This window comes from Misgurnus anguillicaudatus, chromosome 22 (genome assembly GCF_027580225.2).
Source record: "Misgurnus anguillicaudatus chromosome 22, ASM2758022v2, whole genome shotgun sequence".
NCBI lineage: Eukaryota > Metazoa > Chordata > Actinopteri > Cypriniformes > Cobitidae > Misgurnus > Misgurnus anguillicaudatus.
Window position 1 is genome coordinate 3,668,346 of NC_073358.2, and position 18,828 is coordinate 3,687,173.

The 18,828-nt window shown below is 35.5% G+C and overlaps 1 protein-coding gene across 2 annotated transcripts in view; it reads left to right on the top strand.

Annotated features, from left to right (window-relative positions):
- drd2b (dopamine receptor D2b) overlaps positions 1-18,574 on the top strand; it is a 96,056-nt gene extending 77,482 nt beyond the window's left edge. The window contains exons 3-8 of one of the 2 annotated variants that reach the window (XM_055200413.2): positions 1,341-1,450; positions 5,144-5,280; positions 7,031-7,230; positions 10,793-10,879; positions 13,922-14,258; positions 14,345-18,574. In XM_055200413.2, the coding sequence (XP_055056388.2) occupies positions 1,341-1,450; positions 5,144-5,280; positions 7,031-7,230; positions 10,793-10,879; positions 13,922-14,258; positions 14,345-14,541 (1,068 nt within the window). In that variant the 3' untranslated portion in view covers positions 14,542-18,574. The remainder of the gene's footprint in view (positions 1-1,340; positions 1,451-5,143; positions 5,281-7,030; positions 7,231-10,792; positions 10,880-13,921; positions 14,259-14,344) is intronic. The other variant, XM_055200414.2, reaches the window with a different exon arrangement.
- The last annotated feature ends 254 nt before the right edge of the window (positions 18,575-18,828 follow it).

The window sequence follows — 18,828 nt, forward strand, 5'->3', positions numbered from 1 at the left end:
ATTTCTGTGTGTTATCGCTGAGCAGAGAAGCTAATGCGCATGTGCGACTCTCGGCAGAGATTGTAATGAAGAAAGATGCCTCACTTGGTCGAAAAAAAACATGTCTGGCGACAACGTCGACAATGATATTCATTGTCGACTATTTCTATTATCGATTTTTGTCGACAACGTCGACGAATCGTTGCAGCCATATTTGATATAAAAGTTAGTCAACACTTTTATTTTGGAGGTTGTATCATGAAGGCAGGGGTGCTCAAATTGTTAGAAATGTAAGTGTCATGGAAAAGACTGAAAGCTCTATAATATTTCGTTTGATGTCTGTGTATGCACAAATTTCTGTGAGTTGTGCACACTGTGCCCCCTTAAAAAAAATTGGTGCATGACGCCCCTGATCCTATAAGTTCCTCTTGATTAATGATGGTAACGTTCGTTTTTGCTGTCTCATTCTCAATTGTAATATTTCTTGGATTTGTTTTGTGACGGTCCTGTAAAATATGATAATGTGCTGCCTGGAATCCTTTTATTGATTTTTTTAGCTGTTTTCGCTCTGAAATAGACTATTGGTGCTTAGCGACTTTTGGAAAATCCGTGCATGGATTAAAAAGGATAATGACACAACCTAGACGTGCTGTCACCTATTGTCACAGGAGGGAAAGCCCGGACAGTAATGCAATACTCATTTCCTGATTTAACTGTTTGCACTATTGTGTGTCAGCTTTTTTACTTGTATATAAAATTATCTTTATTTTAGGCTGTTAATATCGCCCTTTGATGATCATTAATCATGAGAGGATTCATTTTTCCTTATAACATGCTTTACTTATAACATTTTGCTAAATCAGTTTGGTTTTTTGCCCACCACACACAAGATTAATTTAAATTACAAGAATTTTTATAAAAAAGTGTGTCTCTTATGCGAAACATATATTTTCTATTTGAGTATTACAGTCACTCTAAAATGCTGGCAATCTTCCTCTCCAATATCATGTTCCTGTTGCTCAATTAGTATAGAGCATTGCTTTAGTAGCACAAAGGTCTCGATTCCTAGGGATCTCCATGTGATACATTATAATGCATTGTGTTTTTTGAATGCATTTTAAGTTGCTTTAAATAAAAGTGTCTGTCAAATACATAACTGTAAATTAAACTTCACCAAAAATTAACAAATAGATTAAAAGTCATGTTAAAGAAACACTAATTCTTTAAGGGTTTTCAGTGCAGTCTGTATTATTAAAAAAGATTTATTTATATCTGCCAAACTTTACATTTCAAAGTATCGGTCTTATTGTCCACAATATTTAATTGTTGATATTTGAAAACTCTTCGTGTCTGTGTTGCAGGTGGTGGGTGAGTGGCGCTTTAGCAAAATCCATTGTGACATCTTTGTCACTTTGGATGTCATGATGTGCACGGCCAGCATTCTTAATCTGTGTGCCATCAGTATTGACAGGTGAGTTCTTACCAGTACAGGGAAAATAGAGTAATGATTCCCTGTAATGACTGGAATGCCATAAATCAATCCGATATCATTCAGCGAGCGAGTGGGGGTTATATGTATACATATTATATCTGTGTCAACTAGATGTCGTGTAAGCCAGTCAATGAAATCAATTTTTAAAATATTGATAGAGTAATTAGAGATGTTTTGAAGACCAAATAAGAGTATTATGTATTATAGCTTTCAAGGCATATTGATGAAAATTTGATATACTACAGAGGTTTTTACTCAATAAGAGGTTGTCAGTGTTGTTATTCTCTCTTTAATACCATCTGCAATAGACTAGCAAAAAGCAAATCATGAGTGGAACAAAGTCTAATGGCTGTTTTCCATCGCTGTAGTACTGGAGTCTTAAGGGGTACCTATAACGCCCATTTTTTACAAGATGTAATATAAGTCGCTGGTGTACCCAGATTGTGTATATGTACTGTAGGTTTGGCTCAAAATACCCCACAGATCATTTATTATAGCATGTCCAAATGCCCCTATTTGGGTGGGAGCAAAAAAAAAAAGAGTTTTCGTGTCTGTACCTTTAAATGCAAATGAGCTACAGCTCCTCACTCCCTTACCAAAAGACAGAAAATAAGTGCTTTCAGTTTAAATAGATCTGATTTCTGTAAATGTGAGACATGGTAGAGAGCATACGATTAGCTGAGGGCAGAAACTATGCTAATGCAGGACTGTCAATCAGTGGCTGTGGGCGGGGCTTCATCATTGTGGCGTCACATTTACAAGAGCATCAAATTGGAATGTCTAATAAGACTTCTTTGGATTAATGGGCATTAAAAAGGAGCAGGTTGATTTTTTTGTACACTGCAAAAAATTATTTTCAAGAAAAACATTTCTTAGTATTTTTGTCTTGTTTTCAGTAAAAAGTCTAAAAATTCTATTCTTAAATTAAGATGCTTTTTCTTGATGAGCAAAATGACCCAAGAAAATAAGTCTCGTTTTTAGACCAAAAATATCAAATCTAAGTGATTTTGTGCAAAAAAAAAAAGATTTCTTGAATTTTTCTTGAATTAAGTGTATAAGAATAATGTTCAAGATTTTTTTTGCTTACCCCATTGGCAGATTTTTTTGCTTGTTTTATGCATAAAATCACTTGATATTTTTGGTCTATAAACTAGACTTACTTTCTTGGGTCGTTTTGCTCATCAAGAAAAAGCATCTTAATTTAAGAATTTTTAGATATTTTTACTGAAAACAAGACAAAAAGAAGATTTATTTTCTTGAAAATCTTTTTTTTTTGCAGTGAATACACATTTATGTCCAAACACTCTGTAAAAGTGTATTTTGCACAATAGATGCCCTTTAAAGAGGGCTTTACATTTCTTTTAAGAACGGCCAAGACCACAATTGTGGGAATATTACTAAAATGCAGGTCCATTGTCTGGTTTATTTTGTTACACTGCAAAAAATGATTTTCAAAAAAAAAATTACTAGCACTTTAGTCCTGTTTTCAGTAAAAATATCTAAAAATTCTAACACTAAGATGATTTTTCTTGATGAGCAAAACGACCCAAGAAAATAAGTCTAGTTTTTAGACCAAAAATATCAAATTTAAGTGATTTTGTGCAAAAAAAAATGTCTTGAATTTTTCTTGAATTAAGTGTATAAGAATAATGTTCAAGATTTTTTTTTTGCTTACCCCATTGGCAGATTTTTTTTGCTTGTTTTATGCATAAAATCACTTGATATTTTTGGTCTATAAACTAGACTTACTTTCTTGGGTCGTTTTGCTCATCAAGAAAAAGCATCTTAATTTAAGAATTTTTAGATATTTTTACTGAAAACAAGACAAAAAGAAGATTTATTTTCTTGAAAATCTTTTTTTTTTTGCAGTGAATACACATTTATGTCCAAACACTCTGTAAAAGTGTATTTTGCACAATAGATGCCCTTTAAAGAGGGCTTTACATTTCTTTTAAGAACGGCCAAGACCACAATTGTGGGAATATTACTAAAATGCAGGTCCATTGTCTGGTTTATTTTGTTACCCTGCAAAAAATGATTTTCAAAAAAAAATTCTTAGTATTTTTGTCTTGTTTTCAGTAAAAATATCTAAAAATTCTAACATTAAGATGTTTTTTCTTGATGAGCAAAACGACCCAAGAAAATAAGTCTAGTTTTTAGACCAAAAATATCAAATTTAAGTGATTTTGTGCCAAAAAAAAATTTCTTGAATTTTTCTTGAATTAAGTGTATAAGAATAATGTTCAAGATTTTTTTTTTGCTTACCCCATTGGCAGATTTTTTTTGCTTGTTTTATGCATAAAATCACTTGATATTTTTGGTCTATAAACTAGACTTACTTTCTTGGGTCGTTTTGCTGATCAAGAAAAAGCATCTTAATTTAAGAATTTTTAGATATTTTTACTGAAAACAAGACAAAAAGATGATTTATTTTCTTGAAAATCTTTTTTTTTTTTTGCAGTGAATACACATTTATGTCCAAACACACTGTAAAAGTGATGCCCTTTAAAGAGGGCTTTACATTTCTTTTAAGAACGGCCAAGACCACAATTGTGGCAAAATGACTTAACTGCAGGTCCATTGTCTGTTTTATTTGTTACACTGCAAAAAATGATTTTCAAGTAAGAAAATTATTAGTATTTTTGTCTTGTTTTCAGTAAAAATATCTAAAAATTCTTAAATTAAGATGCTTTTTGATGAGCAAAACGACCCAAGAAAATAAGTCTAGTTTTTAGACCAAAAATATCAAATTTAAGTGATTTTGTGCATAAAACAAGCAAAAAAAACTTCCAATGGGGTAAGCAAAAAATATTAAAAATTTTCCTTAAACACTAAATTCAAGAAAAATTCAAGAAAAAATGTGCTTTTTTTAATGCACAAAATTAAGGATTAAGGACATTTTTGAGGAAAACATTCCAGGATTTAAACAATAAACAATCGCAACTGAGGCATAAGGGTCTTATCTAGCGAAACCATCGTCATTTTCGCCAAATAAAAAATTTAAAAAGATTTTAAACCATTCGTGTGATGTGCCAGCCAACCTTACGTATTACGTAATCACATCAAAAGGTTGCGCTTTACATATGTAAAGACATTAATTAGTATCATTCCACATGCACACCATGTCTAAACGCTCCTCTTTCTCCACACTTTGTAAACACTGGAGCAGTAGTTTCATCTTTCGACAAGAGTATGTAATATGTAAGGTCACGCTGTCGCTTCACATGGCTAGTGCAAGATGAGAAGTTGAGGTTAAAACTAATATGACGATCGTTTCACTAGACAAGACCTCTTTAGGTTTAGGTCTTGCCTCAACGTCCTCTGGTCTTGTCTCAGTATACCTGTAGGTGGTCTTGACTACAATACTACTATTTAGTACAATAAATGCTTTAAACATCCCATGCAGTATGTCCTGTTTCAAAATGAATATCAAACCAGGAAAGAAAACAGCGCTTGTCAAGCTAATTCATGGGAGGTTTGTTTTGTTTTTCATACTTACGGCATTTGATTTGATATTAAAAAGCTGAAGCTTAGAGTAAGATCCCTGAAGGTTTGGAAAGATTATTCTAGAGACATCTGGTGAAGTGTGACCATCGTTTGCCTTTCTGTGTGTCTGCCTGAATGAAACAACCCACCTCACTCTTCATCTTCTTCCCACCGGACTGCTCTCAGGTACACAGCTGTTGCCATGCCGATGTTGTACAACACGCGCTACAGCTCCAAAAGACGAGTTACTGTAATGATCTCGGTGGTGTGGGTGCTTTCTTTCGCTATTTCCTGTCCCCTGCTGTTTGGCTTAAATAACACAGGTAATACAATTACCTATAAAGTACTTTAGTGCTGTATATGACAAGTCTTCTGAAGCCATGCAATGTTGGGTTTATGTGTGGAACAGGTTTAATAACATAAAATAATAATAAAAAAAAACATTCATTGCACTAGATGCTCAATGTAAAGCTGTATTTTATAGTTATTGCTTACGTTTAAGTTTAACTAAATATGATTTCAATGATTTATTTTTGGATGACCTGTTTTTTTAAAGGCACAATATGTAAGATTTTTCCATTAGTTATCTCGTCAATTAAGAGAAAACATTTGCTTGATAAAACGTGTTCCTGATTATTATTATGATAATCTGTAATACCGCGATTATGCACTAGTTATAAAAAAACTGAAACAAAATATATTTATTAATTTTAATTTCCATGTATGTTCTGAATCCGAACAAAATTCCTTCGCAAAAATGCAATAATTTCATTTGCTAAAAAAGTGATTTTTTAAGAAACCTATCCATATTTAAGAGTTTATTAACAGAGAAAAAATAAGGATAGGATGAAATGTTTTTTTCCCTGTTTGTTTGTTTGAAAGTAGAGGATATTTATCTTTTATTAGATATATTTGTATGTTTATATATTTTTAGAAGAAAACTTTCCTGGAAGGCATTTTGTGAATTTTTTTTCATTCACAAAAAATACTGGTGGGCAACTTTTCAAAACCTCTTACTTGTTATTACATGTTGTGCCTTTAGAAGGCGTGTACACCAAAGCGTTTAAACACGGCTGAAACGCCAGACGGATGGCGACTGCAGGCACTTGCCACGTTTTTTTTTTTTAAAGTAAGCACTTTGGTTGCTTTTGATTCTACATTGTTTATCAGTGATTGGACGACCAAGTAAAAAGTGACATTAACTCATTCACCGCCATTGACGAGTTATCTCGTCAATTATGAGTTATTATTTAACTAATAAATATGCCTTTCTGGACGAATACCGCTTTTATCCACTGGATGGCGCCAAACCGAATTTATCAAAAACCGAAGTTAAAAAGATTTAATGGTTATTTTAACTGCCTTTATGTTTGATAGTCATTCTGAGTCTGATCTCTAACATAAATTCCTTTACAAAAACGCAATTTTTTAAGCTTTTTGCTCAAAACGTTGTATTTTTGAAGAGAAATATCCATATTTCAGTGGTTAAATTAAGTGGAAAAAAGTAAATATATAATGAAGTGTTTTTTCCCCATTTTGTTTGTTTGTTTATTTGTTTATTGTTTGTTTGAAAGCAGAGGGTGTGTTCTTTAATTTGATATAATTTGTATGTTTATATATTTATAGAAGATAATTTTTCCTGCAAGGAATTTTGTGAAACTTTTGTTAAAATCACAAAAATGCCGGTGGGCAACTTTTCTCAAAAAGGCTGGCGGTGAATGAGTTAATGAGCTGAGCGTTTCTCCAGAAGTTGAACATTGTTCAAAAACGCAGGAGGATTTTTGAAAAGCGTGGCACTTCCATTGGAAACAATTGAGAAAAATTGAAAACATACGCCGGCTGCAGGCGTAAATGCTTTGGTGTACACGCCACCTTAGTGTTGGAGCTATGTCTACAGATTCTACTCTTGCCATAATATTAAAATATTCCAGTATGTTTTTAATCTAATTATAACCTCAAGCTAATTTGCAATTGTTGTGGGAAATGTGCCATAAAGATATTCACCAGTGCTCCACTGAACTAATTTATTTACAAACAAAATTAATTGCGCAACCATATTTTTTCTACCCACAGCTACACGCGACGAATCCGTGTGCGAGATCGCCAACCCCGCCTTCGTCGTGTACTCTTCCATCATGTCTTTCTATGTGCCCTTCATCATCACGCTCCTGGTCTACGTACAGATCTACGTTGTTCTCCGCAAGCGCCGTAAACGGGTCAACACTAAACGCAGCTGCCAGAAGACAGACGCAGAGGCTCATCCCTCTCTCAAGGTGATGCATACCACTTAAAGAGAGCCTCTGGGAAAATACCCAGCATTCCCCGCTGCTGGCAGAGTGTTTACTGAAGAAACTACCCTCTTGATGTAAAATATGGGATGCAGCTGTTGATGTTAATTATAGAATTTCTGGGGGATTGCCGAGACCTGAAGGACACTACTATAAGTAATAGTGCCCCCAAATCTTTGTTGGCCCCTGAACTCTGTGCTAATTTACTTAGCAGAAAAATCTGGGCTGGGTAGTAACTAACTCAAATTTGTGGCGCTAGTAATTTATCCAAATCTTTCAGGAGCGTGACATTAAAAGTTGCTTAGTAGTGGCATAGCCAGCACAATTTCATGGCAGTACATAACTATGTTGGCTAATTCACATAAATTTGTATGATTTCCTTGTAATGTTCGTTGTAAATACAATCTGTTTTTCGCGAACAACAGTTAGGTTGTAGGTTTACTTTAGGGGTGATGCTTCATTGTTCCTTTTTCAAATAATCATATACTTTTGTATGATGGACTACAGGTCTTCTCGGGTCCAACGAAGTGTACCCGACCCAAAATGACCCGAATCACTTTTAACCTGAACCCAACGTGCATAAATACTTTTTTTAAAGAAAGACCCGACCCGAGACAAACACGAGAAAATAAGACCCAAGTCCGACCCAATCCAGTGGCAATTTTTTTAAAACCTTACAGGACCCGAATGTAAACCCGACATGTGTGTACAGTCTGCAGCACCGCACACAACCATTTTGCACACGCTGCCCCATTTGATTTTATTTGTAAACTCACGATGACGACACCAAGGTAACCACTAAAATGTGCATTGACTGATAGGTCTTTCTCAACGAAAATAAACCTACCGCTGGCCACATGATTTCGCAAGCGCTCTTGCGAAAAAATGAGGGGTTGGTAAAGGACTTACACACGTGATATTTCAGGTCTTCTCATGTCTGTTCAGCAAAAACACATTCATTTTACATTACCCAAGGGGGCTAATATTATACCCGACCCGTGTACGAGATACACATGAAACTTTTAGACCCGAACCCACTTTAGTGCCTCGGGTAGGACCTCAGGTTTATGGATCTAAGGGGACCCGTAAAGAGCTTTCTGATGGACTTGGTACAAACTTATACTAGAGGTCTTTTCGGGTCCAAACAAATGTACCCGACTCAAAATGACCTGGATCACTTTTTACCTGAATCCAACGTGCATAAATACTTTCTAAAAGACCTGAGAAACCCCAAGAAAATAAAACCCAAGTCCGACCCTATTCAGTGGCAATTTTTTTAAACCTGACTGTACCTGAATGTAAACGGCACCGATGTGTGTCAGACATCGGGTTTTCAGATCTAAGTGGACCCGTCAAGACCTCGAGGATGGACTTGGTACGAACTCATACTAGAGGTCTTCTCGGGCCCGAAGAAATGTACCCGACCCGAAATGACCCGGATCACTTTTTACCTGAACGCAACGTGCATAAATACTTTTTTAAAAGAAAGGCCTGACCCGAGAAAATCCAAGAAAATTAGACCCAAGTCCAACCCAATGGCAATTTTAAACCTGACTGTACCCGAATGTAAATGGCACTGACGTGTGTGCAGTCCTTGCAATTATTTTGGCCCGCTGCTCCATTTGATTTGATTTGTTACCTGATGACGACACCAAGGTAACCGCTAAAATGTGCATTGACTGATAGGTCTGGCTCAACGAAAATAAACCTACCGCTGGCCACATGATTTCGCAAGCGCTCTTACAAAAAAATTAGGGGTTGGTAAAGGACTTACACAAGTGAAATAGTTCAGGTCTTCTCTTGTCCATTTGCCAAAAACACATTCATTTTAAATTACCAGAGGCCGCTAATATTATACCCGAATCGTGTACGAGGTACACATGAAACTTTTAGACCCGAACCCACTTTAGAGCCTCGGGTAGAACCTCGGGTTTTCGGATCTAAGGGGACCCGTAAAGAGATCAATGATGGACTTGGTACGAACTCATACTAGAGGTCTTCTTTTTTAAAGAAAGACCTGACCTGAGAAAATCAGAGAAAGTTAGACCAAAGTCCAACCCAGTGGCAATTTTTTTAAACCTGACTGTACCCGAATGTAAACGGCATAGTCCTGGCTTAAAGGAATAGTCTACTCATTTTCAATATTAAAATATGTTATTACCTTAACTAAGAATTGTTGATACATCCCTCTATCATCTGTGTGCGTGCACGTAAGCGCTGGAGCGCGCTGCGACGCTTCGATAGCATTTAGCTTAGCCCCATTCATTCAATGGTACCATTTAGAGATAAAGTTAGAAGTGACCAAACACATCAACATTTTTCCTATTTAAGACGAGTAGTTATACGAGCAAGTTTGGTGGTACAAAATAAAACGTAGCGCTTTTCTAAGCGGATTTAAAAGAGGAACTATATTCCATGGCGCAATAGCACCCTTGGGAGCACTTCGACTCCGCGCATTAACACCCTCCCTCTCCCATTATGAGAGTGAGAAGGGGAGCGGACTTTTCAGGCGAGTCGAAGTACTCCCAAAAGTGCTATTACGCCATAAAACACAGTTCCTCTTTTAAATCCGCTTAAATACCACCAAACTTGCTCGTATAACTACTCGTCTTAAATAAGAAAAACGTTGATGTGTTTGGTCACTTCTAACTTTATCTCTAAATGGTACCATTGAATAAATGGGGCTAAGCTAAATGCTATCGAAGCGCCGCTTACGTGCACGCACACAGACGATAGAGGGATGCACCAACAACTCCCAGTTAAGGCAATAACACATTTCAATATTGAAAATGAGTAGACTATTCCTTTAAGCCAGGACTAGGCCTTAGTTATCTTTCTTTTTGCATGACACACCAGTTTATGGTAGCTTCTCCAGAACTGCTCAGTTGCTTGAATTTTTATGTTGAATTTAGTACTTGATCGTGGCTAACGGCCAATACAGACAGCCAATGTGTAAATAAGGATGCACATTATGGAAATTTGTGGTGAATATGTCTCATGTTACCATCTTTATTGCATATTTGTTTTTTACTTAAAGAGTCATTGCTTTAGCATTTGCATTACCCACCAGGCCCTGTTAAAGAAAAGCAGTTAAAAGCTAAACCATTTCTTGCACTTAGCTGCTGTGATTTCTTTTAACATAATTCCCTTTACGGAGAACTTGCTATTAAATTCTGTTGTCATCAAAAAGCGAAATAACCGCAAACTATTCTTTGTCCTGACCTTTGCATTCTTTCATCATTGATTCCTTCCACAGCTGTTTTAATGAACACTTCAGATCAATGGGTTCAGCCATTGTGTTTTAAAGGGTTCCAGGGTCTTTTCTTGGAACCGTACTTACAAATTACGGAAACAATCACCTTATCATTCCCAACTTTTTAGTGCCAGAAAGCGCAGGGCACTTTGCTGAAGTGTTTGGCTGAAGTATTTGCATTGCATGCGAGTCAAGTGGCACCAAATCTAACTGCAAAAGATTTTCATGGCTCCACGCTGCCTTTTAAGTTAATATTAACCACATGCTGAGTCAAGTTCTTATTCTTTGCCGCAGGAGAAATGCACTCATCCCGAAGATGTGAAATTGTGCACGGTTATCATAAAGACCAATGGGGGTTTACCTGCACAGAACAAGAAAGCCGTAAGTCTTAATATTTGTCTATCTTGTGCCTGAAAGCATACAGCTGCCGCTACATTAGCACCATTAAACATCATCTATCACAGTGCCCTTAGCCTCGGTTAGGGGCGGGAGTGTAGGTTGAAAATCAATTACCATAATCTTAACAAAAAATGACCTGTCCATGGATGTCTAAGTATCATGATATATGTTTATGAAACCATGACAAATGCCATTATTAAAGAAAATGTATTCAATGTTTGCCTTTTTAATTGGTATTTGTAGGCATTTGTAAGTCTGGGTCTAGCATACATACATTTTTCATATTATGCCATTACTTAATTAGGACAGAGATTGATACAGTACTTTAAGTATCAAGATACAGACAGCTTCTAAAATGTAAACCCTTTCACAACTGACATATTCTTCAAGGTTCATTAAATATTAAAATCATTGATTGTTGTATGCCATCACATTTGTTTAATGTTGTTTACTTGTTATTCATTTAACAGGGCATGGTTTAATTCTCTGCTGTGTGATTTCTAAAGACTTGAAACCAAAGTGACTGGGCACACATTAACACACACACGCGCGTACACACATATACATACAAACGTAATGAGTGCTAATGTTAATGTCACACTTAACAATATTGCCAGTCTTTTACTTTTCAAAGCAATTAATTCTTTGAAAACACAGAAAAATCGATAGATAATATAAGAAGTAGAATATAGGGGCTAAGAATAAACCGTACAAGCGAGCGTAGTAATAACGTATACAAGAAAGTGCTAAGTTAGGCCAATGTTGGCTGACTCTCCAGGGGATGAAAAAAAAACCCTAGGAGAAAACCCCTGTGGGAAAACTCCTAGGAGGAGAAAAAACCCTTGAGAGAGATACATATATATTTATATATATAAACATGATAGGGATATGAAACGGGTAAGCGGATTAAACTGGTTCAGCTGGTGGTCGTTGGTCAGGCATCGGCTGGGCATCACGTTGAAGGACAGCCAGTAGATCAGTGGTGTGAGGACCTTCACAGCAGCAGGAACTGGGTCTGTCTGTCTTATTGTCCTCGGGGTCGAGGGAGAGAGAAACAGAATCCTATTAGCGTAGGGGCCGTTTGCATGTAGTCCAAGTTTCTTACAGTATTGTGGATAAAATTCTGCTTGGTTCCAGACAGGCTAACTATTGCGACATACCTGTAAGTATATTACCCACATTGTTTAAATAGCAAATTTGTGCCCATTTTTCTGTTCTGGTCTGAAAACGAGGTGTGTTCAGGCGCATTGTTGGTGCGTTTCTATTTTTAGACAAGTAAAATAGACTACGCCATTGACCAACTAAAACCTGGTCTAAAGTCAATGACGCAATATTGTTTTTGTTATTTAAAGAGCACGTTAGTAATATGCACCTATAAACGAGACGACAATGTGCGTTTGCTTATTACACACAATGGATGCGCAGCAGCACACAAATGTTTTTAAATATAAAATTAAAGGAATAAAAAACACCTATTTCATAGCTAAAAAACGTTATTTTGTGTATTTGGTATAATACAATGAGTTTGCATGGTTTATGTTTAAAAAAAGCACATTATTTTCCACATACCGTAAATTTTTGTAGCTCCAGATTTCACTTTCTCCTGAAACGCACAGATTTGAAAAGCTCTGTGTCTTTGATTGAACAGCTAATCGGTACGTTATAATTGGCCTGAATACTTCTGACATCAGCCTGAGATGTGACGCCCCTTACCATGTTTGAAAGATTCGCTCACAATGCAATGCTAACAGGAGTTAATTTACAGGCTGTAGTCCAAAAAAAAAAAAAAATTACTTCTGTCATCCTTTACTTTGGGGTTTTTACCTTTTGCGTATTGTTAACATGTAGTAATACACACTTACACACCAAAGAAATGTAAAATAGCGAATCGGACCATTGGTGCTCTTTAAAAGGGATGGGAGATAAGAATCCCATTGGTTTATTGCATATTACGCCCAAAACACACCCATTACTCATTACGAGAATAGGAACAACCCTTTTAGACTGTGCGCAAGGCGCATAGACCATTTTTCATGTCGTTAAACTAGCAAAAGTCGATTTGGACATGCCTTAAGTGCACATGCGCTTAGATTCTTAAAATAGGACCCTAAGTCTTATATAAGTTGGGTAAGAGCGCCATCTAGTAGATAATAGCAGAAATGTGGATAGCCATAAAAACTTGTCATTGGCAGGGAAGCATTAATTTACGAGATAAGATTGTCAATGGTGGGGAAAAAGTTACGTTTTAACGTAAGTTACGTTTTAACGACAATTACATTGAGGCATACAGCAAGTGCAAATTACTTAGTGTTTCTTTGATGTGGCCTTATATTGTTTATAATACGTTGACGTTGGCTGTGTTTTTCAATAATTTTTCATTGATATTTTATTAAAACCTCTAAATTAGGCACACTCCCAGGCATGCTAGAGACGTCCTGAAAAGTGAAGCCAAAACATTTTTCTCGTTCTCGTTGGCTAGCTGCAGGTCCTAAACTCTGCCCTCTCAACTCTTTGTAAACAAATGGGACGTGAGCCAAACTTAAAAATCAAATTACACCCTTTAAATATTTTTTTCCGAATGATGGTTTCTGTTATTAGTTTAAGTTGGCTATTAAATGCTATTAAAAAGGGGTGTGATGCCTTGATTTGTGTTTGTGATTAAGTTATAGGGTAAAATGGGCGGGGCCTTGATACTGTGGCTCCACCTCACGATCATACTGCGCAGACTCTTGTTTCAAATGATGTCATCGGAGGAAGATGTCAGGGGCCATTTCAAAATATTTTAGCTTATTTTTTTACGGCGGTCCATTTTTTTACAGTCTATGGTTGATCCCACATAATTTTTTGTACTCTTCAAGAGTAATAAAAAGACATATTTGTGATAATTTTATAACACATAATTTTTGTTTACTCATTATTGACAAGCATTGATTTAGCAACTACTTGGCACATGCATTATAAATTCATTCAAAGGTGTGATCATAACATTTATTTTAAATATGTCTTTATTGGCAATTGATAAAGGAAGTATTTCACCAGGGTGGTGATGTGGGGGTGGACGTTGTGACGAGCATCAGTCCTCCAGAGAAAAAGAAGCTGCAAACCACTTTGGTGGTCGATCTGCTTGCCAACCCGAGCCCCAGCCATGCCTCGCCCTCCCACGGCGAATGTCAGCCATATGTAGAGGAGAAAAATGGGCACGCCAAGGAGGTCCAGACCCCAAAAGAATTAAAGCCTGTTGAAACTGAGGCACTGCCCAATGGCAAAACCCGAACCGCATTGACACCCCAAACAATGAGCAAGAGGAAGATGTCCCAGCATAAAGAAAAGAAAGCCACACAGATGCTGGCTATTGTCCTGGGTGAGGTTATAATCCAATCATTCAATTCAAATAACACTTTTTTACAATTTAAAACATCTACCTCAACTTACCTTTCCTATTTGCAGGTGTTTTTATTATTTGCTGGCTGCCGTTTTTTATTACTCATATTTTAAAGACTCACTGCCCGAGCTGCGTGGTGCCGCTGGAGATGTACAACGCCTTCACTTGGCTTGGATATGTGAACAGCGCAGTCAACCCCATCATATATACCACTTTCAATGTGGAGTTCAGAAAGGCTTTCATAAAGATATTGCACTGCTGAGGATATCATTCACTGCACGAATAGAGGAGATGGCGGATATCCATACAGAGGAGGTTAGTGCCATCATTCAGCGATGTGTGAAATGAAGGATTCAGAGAGCCGCCCGCGCTTTTAGGACCGAAGAACTTATTAAAGAAATTGGAGCTTTCAGTGCAGGTCCAAATGAATGTAAAAGTAGAGATTTATTTGTACGTTTCCATCATTTCAGTCTCCAAACCCCCTCAAGCTAAGCTGGGAAGGGAGTGAAGTGTGCTGTATGTGTGAACGTATGTGTATTCTCTCTGGAGTTTTGGTGTGAATGTGCTAAACTGTACAATGAAGCTGCAAGGAATGAGATCTTTATGCAAGCAAGGTCTTGAATGTCATTTCAAAGTAAATAAATGGCTCCAAAATGCTCAGTATTTAATTTATTTCTTTATTTACTTGTAAATGAATATAGGTAAAGAAGGTGAATATACTATTTATGATTTTATAAAGACAAAACGTGAAATGAATGCCTATGCCGACAATGAAGGACAATGTAAATAAGAATTACTTTTATTGAAGCCCATGACAAAAATGATCATGCATGTTATATTGGTATGTCAAATTAAACCGCAGCCAACGTATGTCTTCTGTATTTTTGTGTACGTCAGGGTACGCAAAACTATCTGCGCTTTATATAAAGTTATGTCTGTGTATCTTTGTCTGATGCTCTAGTGTCTTTACTGAAATAGGTGTTTGATTTGACATGTGACCGTTCATTTGTGTGGCTGGCAAAAAATAAAGCACAACTCGCTTGTGGATAAAAGCTTTATCTCTTATGATGAAAGGGGTGATTAGTTTTAAAAAGGCCATTGATATTCAATGGGTTTCACTGGAGTGTCTTATCACGGGCTAATGGTCATCAACTATATTTCAGAGTAATGGTTACAACTGCACTTTTTTGTGTACACATTAAGTTATTTACAGTATGTAACTGATGTCAGAATGTCAAGCTATAGAAAGTGCCGTTTGGCAAACTTTGTGAATGCAGAGCGAGTATACAGTAAAAGCTATTCAATTAGTAACTTACTTCATTAGTTAACTATAAACCCTATAAGACCCAAATATAGAAAAAAACTTTGAAAAAATATTTAACCTTTTATATGTGGTTATAAGAGTCCTCTAATGCAACAATCATTGGGTTTTTACATTTTTGACATTTTGGTAAGTTTTTATGGAAATGTTGTAATATTAAAACATTGGGCCTATGGGGTAGCAGAATTGCTGTTGTTTTACCAACTGTCTGAACAGATATTAATAACATCTAAGAGCTCATTAGCAGGGTGTACTGCTCATGTAGCTCAATAACAATAGCCTATATGGGTGATTCTCACGAAAACTTGGTTTTAAAAATGTTAAGCATGAAAATGTAAAAATTGCTTAAATTAACTTTTTTCCCACCAGACATTGAAAAATAAAGTCTGGAGTAAATGGGAACATTAATTTTAAAACTTTTACTTATCATTTAACACTTTTTGTAACATCATTTAAAAAATTAGTCCTAAAAAATCTCATTACCACAACAGTCAGAAAACATCAACACTGACATATTTTCAAAATGACATGACAAACCTGAAAGAACATAATTTGGAGATTCTGCACATGCATTTAAAATCAAAGTATTATGCTTCTATTAATTAAATTAACATTTAATAAGCATCTGTTGCGGTAATGATAATCAAAATGTCGTGTAAGCATTCTGACAAGACAATATTTCAAATTAACTGTAAAAAAATGATCTTACCTGGTAGCCATCTTGAAGTAACTGGTCCATGTGCTTGGTCACTCAAAATCAAACTTTATTAAAATTCTGTATGTGTGCTTAAACTGTTCTCAGAAAGTGTTGCGGAGGATGAGAACATCAGGCATGGACACATCATTTTCCTAATTTTTCTTCATTATTATTATACATGAATATTCAGTAAATATGTTTTCTGTCATCTAAAGTAGTCTAGCAAAACATCCATTTATTTTTTTTCTTAATACTTTTGTGTTAATTTGATTAAATTACAACATAACGCATGTTCAAACACAGCCAGACACATTGCGGTAATGAGAATTTCAGCAGAAAATGAGATAAAATTTCCAATTATAAATTCTTATGTTGAAATCACACATTGTGCAAGGTAGAACACAGTATTGTGTTCATTCTGATGCTTTTTAATGTTACTATATTACACATTTTAAAGCTAAAATCATAAGTGCCGTGGTGTTTCAATGGTTTCGTGAGAATCACCCATATATCAATATACATAATCACACAATACATAATAACCAGACAAACCATATTTTTATGAAAAATCTTTTTATTATAAAAATATGCTCATTTTATATTTACAAAACCAAAAGAAATATTTAGACAAACTGAAAGAAAACTGGTATTTACTGTGTTTAGCTGTGTTTACAGACATGTTCAATGATAGTTGTCCCATTTTGTTGTTTATGAAAATTTGTCTCTTTTGGAAACTGTACTCATTGGTGTTATCTGTCAGAGCCGTGATCATACCTTGACACAAACCTTCTGAGGTACTCCAGTGGAATATGAAAGGAGATGGCATCATTAGTGATGCCAATAACAGAAATATCAGTATTGAGACTGATAAAATAATTTTTCAGACAGTAATACTTGTCATGGGGCAAGGTCTGTGTTCTTGAATGGCTTGGTTTTAACATATTCATCAACATAATCATCATATGGGCAGACATAAAGTTTTTAATTTCTCTTTTATAGTTGAGAGGCATCACCACATTCCTCCTCATCAGTTATATCAGAGTCCCATCTCAAAGTCACTTTTTTTCAAATTTGGATGATATAAATGACATCATACACATTGTAGATAAGACAGTCCTGTCTTGTAGTACTCTGAAATGAAAAACATTTTAAAGGATTCACCCATTCAACACAATTCACACAATAATGACTGGCAAGCTTATTGTCCTCTATTTATAATGCTAATATCACTTATACCCCCCATCCCACATTCCAGAACAATATCACCTGACCCTCATGAAGCAAATAGATATTTGAGCAAACAAAGCCCAAACAAGAAAACAGGACTAACAAAGAATACTTTATAAACAAAAAGATACAGATAGTTTAAAATATTGCCACATAAATACTTTCAAATTCCCAAATAAATCATTTATTTCCTATAAACATATTTAATACTCTTAAAACTTTGATTAAAACTCAAAATAGACATTTTACATCAATATTATATTTTGTTACAAATTTTTTTTTTAAAAAGTAAATGTTTAACAGTACAGTTTAGAAGTACAGCAAAATAATGTAATGTGCAAGGTGCACAGGTAAATTTTGCTACCCTTCAGACCCAATGTTGTAAAATCACAACATTGACATAACAAGCTCAAAATCTAATATAATCAAAACATTCAGCTGTATCTTAAAATCTGCATGATCTAGACACATAACTTATCACAGAAAAAAATATTTTAGGCATTTTACTGGATTGTTGATCTATTTAGTCCAGTAAAAAAGGTTATGTTCCTCAACGCAGGTTTGCAGGTTTTGTAAGTTCACGGCCAGGAAAACAAACCTATTTACAAAGTCTACCATTCAAAATCATTGCAGGGTTAAACATTAGGACTTTTTAGTTGTGTAAATGTGATTTTTAAAGAGAAAAAAAAAACATTTACAGGTATACTTTATTAGATTTTAAACTGATGTTGTAATATTTCAACCGAGGGTTTTACAGGGTTAACTAATTAAATCCCTATTTTTACAATGCAAAATTCCAACCCAAAATGTGTTTATAAAAGCCCTGCTTTCATTCTGATGTTTTTTTTTCAGTATGTTCTCATAAAAACAATGGAATGTAAATGCTGTACAGTTTTTAATCACAATACATCTCGTATGTGTTTTGCAACCTTGTGTACAGGTACGTCACATTAACACAATATCGATGAAAGTTTAAATGTAAGTTCAAGGTGTGTCAACTATTTTGTTATACTAAATGTAAATATCAAATTAATAAAGATTCATGTCAGGCATTGTGGACGGTGCATTTCTGTTCATGAAACACAGCTTTGATATTTAAGTCAAAGGAAATGAATGTTACGGGTAGGAGTGAGTATTAATAGGGGTCTAGCGGTGTTTGAAGGGGCAATCTAGCGTACATTTATCATATGTTGGCTTTTAAATGGTGTGACATTACTTGAAAACAAGGCTAATGCAAGAAAAGGTCATTGTTTGACAGCGAGCGGAGATGAAAAGCAACTGGCATCATGGGCACTGAAAACACA